Here is a 10,000-nt window from a genome sequence, read left to right as displayed (position 1 = left end):
AACCCAGACACAGTATACTGTCCCCTACTGTCCCGTACTGTCCCCTACTGGCCACACTACAGTACTACTATAACCCAGACACAGTATACTGTCCCCTACTGTCCACACTACAGTACTACTATAATCCAGACACAGCATACTGTCCCCTACTGTCCCCTACTGTCCCCACTACAGTACTACTATAACCCAGACACAGTATACTGTCCCCTACTGTCCCCTACTGTCCCCTACTGGCCACACTACAGTACTACTATAATCCAGACACAGCATACTGTCCCCTACTGTCCCCTACTGGCCACACTACAGTACTACTATAACCCAGACACAGCATACTGTCCCCTACTGTCCCCCTACTGGCCACACTACAGTACTACTATAATCCAGACACAGCATACTGTCCCCTACTGTCCCCTACTGGCCACACTACAGTACTACTATAACCCAGACACAGCATACTGTCCCCTACTGTCCCCTACTGTCCCCTACTGTTCCCTACTGTCCCCTACTGTCCACACTACAGTACTACTATAACCCAGACACAGCATACTGTCCCCTACTGTCCCCTACTGTTCCCTACTGTCCCCTACTGTCCACACTACAGTACTACTATAACCCAGACACCGCATACTGTCCCCTACTGTCCACACTACAGTACTACTATAACCCAGACACAGCATACTGTCCCCTACTGTCCCTACTGTCCACACTGCAGTCCTACTGTAACCCAGACACAGCATACTGTCCCCTACTGTTCCCAACTGTCCCCTTCTGTCCACACTACAGTACTACTACAACCCAGACACGCTCATACTGTCCCCTACTGTCCCCTACTGTTCCCAACTGTCCCCTACTGTCCACACTACAGTACTACTATAACCCAGACACAGCATACTGTCCCCTACTGGCCCCTACTGGCCACACTACAGTACTACTATAACCCAGACACAGCATACTGTCCCCTACTGTCCCCTACTGCCCCCTACTGTCCCCTACTGGCCACACTACAGTACTACTATAACCCAGACACAGTATACTGTCCCCTACTGTCCACACTACAGTACTACTATAACCCAGACACAGTATACTGTCCCCTTCTGTCCACACTACAGTACTACTACAACCCAGACACGCTCATACTGTCCCCTACTGTCCCCTACTGTTCCCAACTGTCCCCTACTGTCCACACTACAGTACTACTATAACCCAGACACAGCATACTGTCCCCTACTGGCCCCTACTGTCCACACTACAGTACTACTATAACCCAGACACAGCATACTGTCCCCTACTGTCCCCTACTGCCCCCTACTGTCCCCTACTGGCCACACTACAGTACTACTATAACCCAGACACAGTATACTGTCCCCTACTGTCCTCTACTATCCTCTACTGTCCCCTACTGTCCACACTACAGTACTACTATAACCCAGACACAGTATACTGTCCCCTACTGGCCACACTACTTCCTTCATTCTCCCTCTCTCTCTCTCTCTCTCTCTCTCTGACACCCTAGAGATCAGTAATCTAGTGTTCACCAGTCTCTTCTCTCTCTCTCTCTCTCTCTCTCTCTCTCTCTCTCTCTCTCTCTCTCTCTCTCTCTCTCTGTCTCTCTCTCTCTCTCTCTCTCTCTCTCTCTCTCTCTCTCTCTCTCTCTCTCTCTCTCTCTCTCTCTCTCTCTCTCTCTCTCTCTCTCTCTCTCTCTCTCTCTCTCTCTCTCTCTCTCTCTCTCTCTCTCTCTCTCTCTCTCTCTGTCTCTCTCTCTCTCTCTCTCTCTCTCTCTCTCTCTCTCTCTCTCTCTCTCTCTCTCTCTCTCTCTCTCTCTCTCTCTCTCTCTCTCTCTCTCTCTCTCTCTGTCTCTGTCTCTGTCTCTCTCTCTCTCTCTCTCTCTCTCTCTCTCTCTCTCTCCCTCTCTCTCTCTCTCTCTCTCTCTCTCTCTCTCTCTCTCTCTCTCTCTCTCTCTCTCTCTCTCTCTCTCTCCCTCTCTCTCTCTCTCTCTCTCTCTCTCTCTCTCTCTCTCTCTCTCTCTCTCTCTCTCTCTCTCTCTCTCTCTCTCTCTCTCTCTCTCTCTCTCTCTCTCTCTCTCTCTCTCTCTCTCTCTCTCTCTCTCTCTCTCTCTCTCTCTCTCTCTCTCTCTCTCTCTCTCTCTCTCTCTCTCTCTCTCTCTCTCTCTCTCTCTCTCTCTCTCTCTCTCTCTCTCTCTCTCTCTCTCTCTCTGTCTCTGTCTCTGTCTCTCTCTCTCTCTCTCTCTCTCTCTCTCTCTCTCTCTCTCTCTCTCTCTCTCTCTCTCTCTCTCTCTCTCTCTCTCTCTCTCTCTCTCTCTCTCTCTCTCCCTCTCTCTCTCTCTCTCTCCCTCCATCTCTGTCTCCTCTCTCTCTCTCTCTCTCTCTCTCTCTCTCTCTCTCTCTCTCTCTCTCTCTCTCTCTCTCTCTCTCTCTCTCTCTCTCTCTCTCTCTCTCTCTCTCTCTCTCTCTCTCTCTCTCTCTCTCTCTCTCTCTCTCTCTCTCTCTCTCTCTCTCTCTCTCTCTCTCTCTCTCTCTCTCTCTCTCTCTCTCTCTCTCTCTCTCTCTCTCTCTCTCTCTCTCTCTCTCTCTCCCTCCCCCCTAGCCCCAGGAGCTGACGGACATCCTAGAGATCAGTAATCTAGTGTTCACCAGTCTCTTCAGTCTGGAGATGCTGCTGAAGCTGCTGGCCTTCGGACTCTTCGGCTATATCAAGAACCCGTACAACGGCTTTGACAGCGTCATCGTCATCATCAGGTTTGTGTCTGTGTTTCCATTCAATATTTTAATGTATCAAACCTTTTCCAAGAGTTAATGTTATAATGCTGTACCTTGCTGCTCAATGCTAAGCTAGCTATAACTTTCTGCCTGATTCTAAGCTTGCTGTACCTTGCTGCTCAATGCTAAGCTAGCTATAACTTTCTGCCTGATTCTAAGCTTGCTGTACCTTGCTGCTCAATGCTAAGCTAGCTATAACTTTCTGCCTGATTCTAAGCTTGCTGTACCTTGCTGCTCAATGCTAAGCTAGCTATAACTTTCTGCCTGATTCTAAGTTTGCTGTACCTTGCTGCTCAATGCTAAGCTAGCTATAACTTTCTGCCTGATTCTAAGCTAGCTATAACATTTTGTTCGATTGCTAAGCTAGCTATAACTTTCCGTTCGATTGCTAAGCTAGCTATAACTTTCCGTTCGATTGCTAAGCTAGCTATAACTCGCTGCTCGATGCTAAGCTAGCTATAACTCGCTGCTCGATGCTAAGCTAGCTATAACTCGCTGCTCGATGCTAAGCTAGCTATAACTCGCTGCTCGATGCTAAGCTAGCTATAACTCGCTGCTCGATTGCTAAGCTAGCTATAACTCGCTGCTCGATGCTAAGCTAGCTATAACTCGCTGCTCGATGCTAAGCTAGCTATAACTCGCTGCTCGATTGCTAAGCTAGCTATAACTTTCCATTCGATTGCTAAGCTAGCTATAACTCGCTGCTCGATGCTAAGCTAGCTATAACTCGCTGCTCGATGCTAAGCTAGCTATAACTCGCTGCTCGATTGCTAAGCTAGCTATAACTTTCCGTGTGATTGCTAAGCTAGCTATAACTCGCTGCTCGATGCTAAGCTAGCTATAACTCGCTGCTCGATGCTAAGCTAGCTATAACTTTCCGTTCGATTGCTAAGCTAGCTATAACTCGCTGCTCGATGCTAAGCTAGCTATAACTTTCCGTTCGATTGCTAAGCTAGCTATAACTCGCTGCTCGATGCTAAGCTAGCTATAACTTTCCGTTCGATTGCTAAGCTAGCTATAACTTTCTGCCTGATTCTAAGCTAGCTATAACTTTCCGTTCGATTGCTAAGCTAGCTATAACTTTCCACCGTAATTTGCAAATTAGTTCATTAAAAATCCTACAATATGATTTTCTGGATTTCTTTTCTCATTTTGTCTGTCATAGTTTAAGTGTACCTATGATGAAAATTACAGGCCTCTCTCATCTTTTTAAGTGGGAGAACTTGCACAATTGGTGGCTGACTAAATACTTTTTTGCCCCACTGTATATGTAATTATTGGCGAAGATTCACGCTCATATTTTTCGTTATACTGTTTTCTATATACTGTAGGTGACATGATTCTCACTAGTGTTGAGTGATGAGCTGTTAAAAGTGGTGTATGTCTTATTTAGTTAAAGAGCATATTGAAGTTAGAAGCAATAGGATTTGAATCAAACTGCCTACAACTTGTTTAGCCCCGTTACACACTGCTCTGAGACGAGGATGGAGACTGACACTGCTCTGAGACCAGCATGGAGACCCGTTTCACACTGCTCTGAGACACACTGCTCTGAGACCAGCATGGAGACTGGTCCGTTTCACACTGCTCTGAGACCAGCATGGAGACTGGTCCGTTTCACACTGCTCTGAGACCAGGAGACATGGAGACCAGCATGGAGACTGGTCCGTTTCACACTGCTCTGACTGCTCTGAGACCAGCATGGAGACTGGTCCGTTTCACACTGCTCTGAGACCAGCATGGAGACTGGTCCGTTACACACTGCTCTGAGACCAGCATGGAGACTGGTCCGTTTCACACTGCTCTGGTCCGTTTCAGAGACGAGCATGGAGACTGGTCCGTTACACACTGCTCTGAGACGAACATGGAGACTGGTCCGTTACACACGGCAGCACAAGAACTGTTCGTCGGGAGCTTCATGAAATGGGTTTCCGTGGCCAAGCAGCCGCACACAAGCCTAAGATCACCATTCACAATGCCAAGCGTTGGCTGGAGTGGTGTAAAGCTCGCCACCATTGGACTCTGGAGCAGTGGAAACGCCTTCTCTGGAGTCATGAATCACTCTTCACAATCTGGCAGTCTGATGGACAAATCTGGGTTTGGCAGATACCAGGGGAACGCTACCTGCCCCAATGCATCGTGCCAACTGTAAAGTTTGGTGGATGATGAATAATGGTCTGGGGCTGTTTTTTCATGGTTCGGTCAAGGCACCAGACAATGACATTCTAGACGATTCTGTGCTTGCAAAAGTTTGGGGAAGGACCTTTTCTGTTTCATTATGACAAATTATACAAACAAAAACATACACTCAACAAAAATATGATTTTACTGAGTCAGTCAATTGAAATAAATTCATTAGGCCCTATACTATGGATGTCACATGACTGGGAATACAGATCTGCATCTGTTGGTCACAGATAACATGTATAAAAAGGTAGTGGATCAGAAAAGCAGCCAGTATCTGGTGGGACCATTTGCCTCATGCAGCACAACACATCTCCTTCACAAAGAGTTGATCAGGCTGTTGATTGTGGAATGTTGTCTCACTCCTCTTCAATGGCTGTGCGAAGTTTCTGGAAATGGTCAAGAAATGGAAATCGCTGTCGTACAAGCCGATCCGGAGCATCCTAAACATGCTCAATGGGGTGACATGTCTGATTATGCAGGCCGTGAAAGAACTGGGACATTTTCAGCTTGCATGAATTGTATACAGATTCTTGCGACACAGGGCTGTGTTCGTCGGGAGCTTCATGAAATGGGTTTCCGTGGCCAAGCAGCCGCACACAAGCCTAAGATCACCAAGCCCAAGCACACCATGGCTGTGCATTATCATGCTGAAACAGGTGGTGACGGCAGCAGATGAACAACAAGCAAACAACAAACCTTAGGATCCTCGTCACGGTATATCTGTGCATTCAAATTATCAATGATAAAATGTAATAGTGTTCGTTGTCCACAGCTTAGGCCTCTGCACATACCGTAGCCACCACCGACAACCATGGGGCACTGTGTTCATAACGTTGACATCAGCAAACCTCTTGGCCAAACGACGCCATACTCAGACAGTTCTTCATCTGCCCAGTATAGTTGAAACCGGGATTAATCCGTGAAGAACACATTTCTCCAGCGTGCCAGTGGCCAACCTAAGGTGAGCATTGGCCTACTGAAGTCGGTTACAACTCTGAACTGCAGTCAGGTCAAGACTCTGGTGAGGATGACGAGCACGCAGATGGTTTCTGACCGTTTGTGCAGAAAACTCTTTGCTTGTGTAAAACTCACCATCAGCTGTTCTGGGTGGCTGGTCTCAAACAGCAGGTGAAGAAGCAACAGGTCCTGGGGCTGGCGTGGTCACACGTAGTCTGTGGACATTCTGACAAATGTTCTAAAATGATGTTGGAGGCAACTAATGGTAGAGAAAATGAAATTCCCTGGCAACAGCTCTGGTGGACATTCCTGCAGTCAGCAGCATGCTAATTGCACTCTCCTTCAAAACTTGAGACATGTGTGGCATTGTGTTGTGTGACAAAACGGAACATTTTTCCCCTTTTATTGTCCCCCAGCACAAGGTGCACCTGTGTAATGATCATGCCGTTTCATAATTTTCTTGATATTCCACACCTGTCAGGTGGATGGATTATATTGGCAAAGGAGAAATGCTCACTAACAGGGAAGTAAAGAAATATAATATTTTTATATCATATTTTTGTGCATTATTTTAGCTCATTAAACATGGGACCAACACTTCACATGTTGCCTTTATATTGTTCTTCAGTAGACATTTCTTGGGTCTGTCCAGATGAGGATCCATTGTCTGGGGTCTGATCGGCTGAGGCTCCATTGTCTGGGGTCTGATCGGCTGAGGCTCCATTGCCTGGGGTCTGTCCAGCTGAGACTCCATTGCCTGGGGTCTGTCCAGCCGAGGCTCCATTGTCTGGGGGTCTGTCTAGCTGAGGCTCCATTGCCTGGGGTCTGTCCAGCTGAGACTCCATTGCCTGGGGTCTGTCCAGCTGAGACTCCATTGCCTGGGGTCTGTCCAGCCGAGGCTCCATTGTCTGGGGGTCTGTCTAGCTGAGGCTCCATTGCCTGGGGTCTGTCCAGCTGAGACTCCATTGCCTGGGGTCTGTCCAGCTGAGGCTCCATTGTCTGGGGGTATGTCCAGCTGGGGCTCCATTGTCTGGGGGTCTGTCCAGCTGAGGCTCCATTGTCTGGGGTCTGTCCAGCTGAGGCTCCATTGTCTGGGGTCTGTCCAGCTGAGGCTCCATTGTCTGGGGTCTGATCGGCTGAGCCTCCATTGTCTGGGGTCTGATCGGCTGAGCCTCCATTGTCTGGGGTCTGATCGGCTGAGCCTCCATTGTCTGGGGTCTGATCGGCTGAGCCTCCATTGTCTGGGGGTCTGTCCAGCTGAGGCTCCATTGTCTTGGGGTCTGATCGGCTAAGGCTCCATTGTCTTGGGGTCTCCAGCTGAGGCTCCATTGTCTTGGGGTCTGATGAGGATCCATTGTCTGGGGTCTGATTGTCCATTGTCTGGGTCTCCAGCCTGGGGTCTGTCCAGCTGCTCCATTGTCTTCCAGGGGTCTCTGTCAGATGAGGCTCCATCCATTGTCCAGCTGGGGGGGTCTGTCCATGAGGCTCCATTGCCTGCTGAGGCTCCATTGTCTGGGGTCTGTCGGCTGAGGCTCCATTGCCTGGGGTCTGTCCAGCTGAGACTCCATTGCCTGGGGTCTGTCCAGCCGAGGCTCCATTGTCTGGGGGTCTGTCTAGCTGAGGCTCCATTGCCTGGGGTCTGTCCAGCTGAGGCTCCATTGTCTGGGGTCTGTCCAGCTGAGGCTCCATTGTCTGGGGTCTGATCGGCTGAGCCTCCATTGTCTGGGGTCTGATCGGCTGAGCCTCCATTGTCTGGGGTCTGATCGGCTGAGCCTCCATTGTCTGGGGTCTGATCGGCTGAGCCTCCATTGTCTGGGGGTCTGTCCAGCTGAGGCTCCATTGTCTTGGGGTCTGATCGGCTAAGGCTCCATTGTCTTGGGGTCTGATCGGCTGAGGCTCCATTGTCTTGGGGTCTCCAGCTGAGGCTCCATTGTCTTGGGGTCTCCAGCTGAGGCTCCATTGTCTTGGGGTCTGATCGGCTAAGGCTCCATTGTCTTGGGGTCTGATCGGCTGAGCCTCCATTGTCTGGGGGTCTGTCCAGCTGAGGCTCCATTGTCTTGGGGTCTGATCGGCTAAGGCTCCATTGTCTGGGGGTCTGTCCAGCTGAGGCTCCATTGTCTTGGGGTCTGATTGGCTGACGCTCCATTGTCTTGGGGTCTAATTGGCTGAGGCTCCATTGTCTTGGGGTCTGATCGACTGAGGCTCCATTGCCTGGGGTCTGCCTAGCTGAGGGTCCAGACCAGAGGGACTTGCAGGAGGGAACCCTCACTAAAGCTACATAATTTAGCTAGCTAGCCAGTTCTATCAGAGACACCCAACCCTCACTAAAGCTACATAATTTAGCTAGCTAGCCAGTTCTATCAGAGACACCCAACCCTCACTAAAGCTACATAATTTAGCTAGCTAGCCAGTTCTATCAGAGACACCCAACCCTCACTAAAGCTACATAATTTAGCTAGCTAGCCAGTTCTATCAGAGACACCCAACCCTCACTAAAGCTACATAATTTAGCTAGCTAGCCAGTTCTATCAGAGACACCCAACCCTCACTAAAGCTACATAATTTAGCTAGCTAGCCAGTTCTATCAGAGACACCCAACCCTCACTAAAGCTACATAATTTAGCTAGCTAGCCAGTTCTATCAGAGACACCCAACCCTCACTAAAGCTACATAATTTAGCTAGCTAGCCAGTTCTATCAGCGACACCCAACCTTCACAAAAGCTAGCTGATTTATATGTCAATAGCTGCAGTGTGTATTTTCAACTGCAACAGTGATCCAACATTTGCAAAACACCACTTTAGAAACCTCATGCTAAGGGGTCAGAGGTCAACGGAGACTCGACATTACATTGCACCACTTTAGAAACCTCATGCTAAGGGGTCAGAGGTTAACGGAGACTCAACGTTACAAAACATCACTATAGGAAAGCCAATGCTAAGATATCAGAGGTCAACAGAGACTCAACATTATCATCGGGTAGAGAAGGCTGTCAGTGGTGATTTGTGTATTTTACATGAATGTTTTACAAGTATATGTACATAAATAAAATATATCTATATATTTGATAAATACATTTTCCCCTTATAATTAAATATCTTTATATTTAATTGAAATATATTCCAATATATCATTTTTCCATAGGGAAGCTATCAATAACTTGCTCAATGCTAAGCTATCTATAACTTGTTGCTCAATGCTAAGCTATCAATAACTTGCTCAATGCTAAGCTATCAATAACTTCTTGCTCAATGCTAAGCTATCTATAACTTGTTGCTCAATGCTAAGCTATCAATAACTTGCTCAATGCTAAGCTATCTATAACTTGTTACTCAATGCTAAGCTATCTATAACTTGTTGCTCAATGCTAAGCTATCTAACTTCTTGCTCAACGCTAAGCTATCTATAACTTTTTGCTCGATGCTAAGCTATCTATAACTTGCTGCTCAATGCTAAGCTATCTATAACTTGTTGCTCGATGCTAAGCTATCTATAACTTCTTGCTCAACGCTAAGCTATCTATAACTTGTTGCTCGATGCTAAGCTATCTATAACTTGCTGCTCAATGCTAAGCTATCTAAAACTTGTTGCTTGATGCTAAGCTATCTATAACTTCTTGCTCAACGCTAAGCTATCTATAACTTGTTGCTCGATGCTAAGCTATCTATAACTTGTTACTCAATGCTAAGCTATATATAACTTGCTGCTCAATGCTAAGCTATCTATAACTTGTTGCTAAATGCTAAGCTAGCTGTAACGTTGTATGTGTTTCTCTCAAAGTGTATGGGAGATCGTTGGGCAGGCGGACGGCGGTCTGTCAGTCCTGCGTACGTTCCGTCTGCTGCGGGTCCTAAAGCTGGTCAGGTTCCTGCCCGCCCTGCGCAGACAGCTGGTGGTTCTGATGAAGACTATGGACAACGTAGCCACCTTCTGCATGCTGCTCATGCTCTTCATCTTCATATTCAGGTATGTAGAGACCTTCTGACATCGTCTTCATAGTCAGGTCTGTTGTCAGGTCTTAGATGACATCATCTTCATAGTCAGGTCTTAGATGACATCGTCTTCATAGTCAGGTCTTAG

General features: G+C 47.7%; 1 protein-coding gene across 1 annotated transcript in view; it reads left to right on the top strand.

The window, feature by feature from the left end:
* LOC124020997 (voltage-dependent T-type calcium channel subunit alpha-1H-like) overlaps positions 1-10,000 on the top strand; it is a gene marked incomplete at its 3' end in the record, with an annotated part of 212,184 nt that overhangs the window by 161,443 nt on the left and 40,741 nt on the right. The window contains 2 exon segments of the mRNA XM_046336312.1: positions 2,605-2,756; positions 9,701-9,886. Of these exon segments, the coding sequence (XP_046192268.1) occupies positions 2,605-2,756; positions 9,701-9,886 (338 nt within the window).

The sequence above is a fragment of the Oncorhynchus gorbuscha genome, unplaced genomic scaffold (assembly GCF_021184085.1).
Source record: "Oncorhynchus gorbuscha isolate QuinsamMale2020 ecotype Even-year unplaced genomic scaffold, OgorEven_v1.0 Un_scaffold_1016, whole genome shotgun sequence".
Classification (NCBI taxonomy): Eukaryota; Metazoa; Chordata; class Actinopteri; order Salmoniformes; family Salmonidae; genus Oncorhynchus; species Oncorhynchus gorbuscha.
Note: the sequence above shows the minus strand (reverse complement) of the source record. Positions and strands in the feature narration are given on the sequence as shown.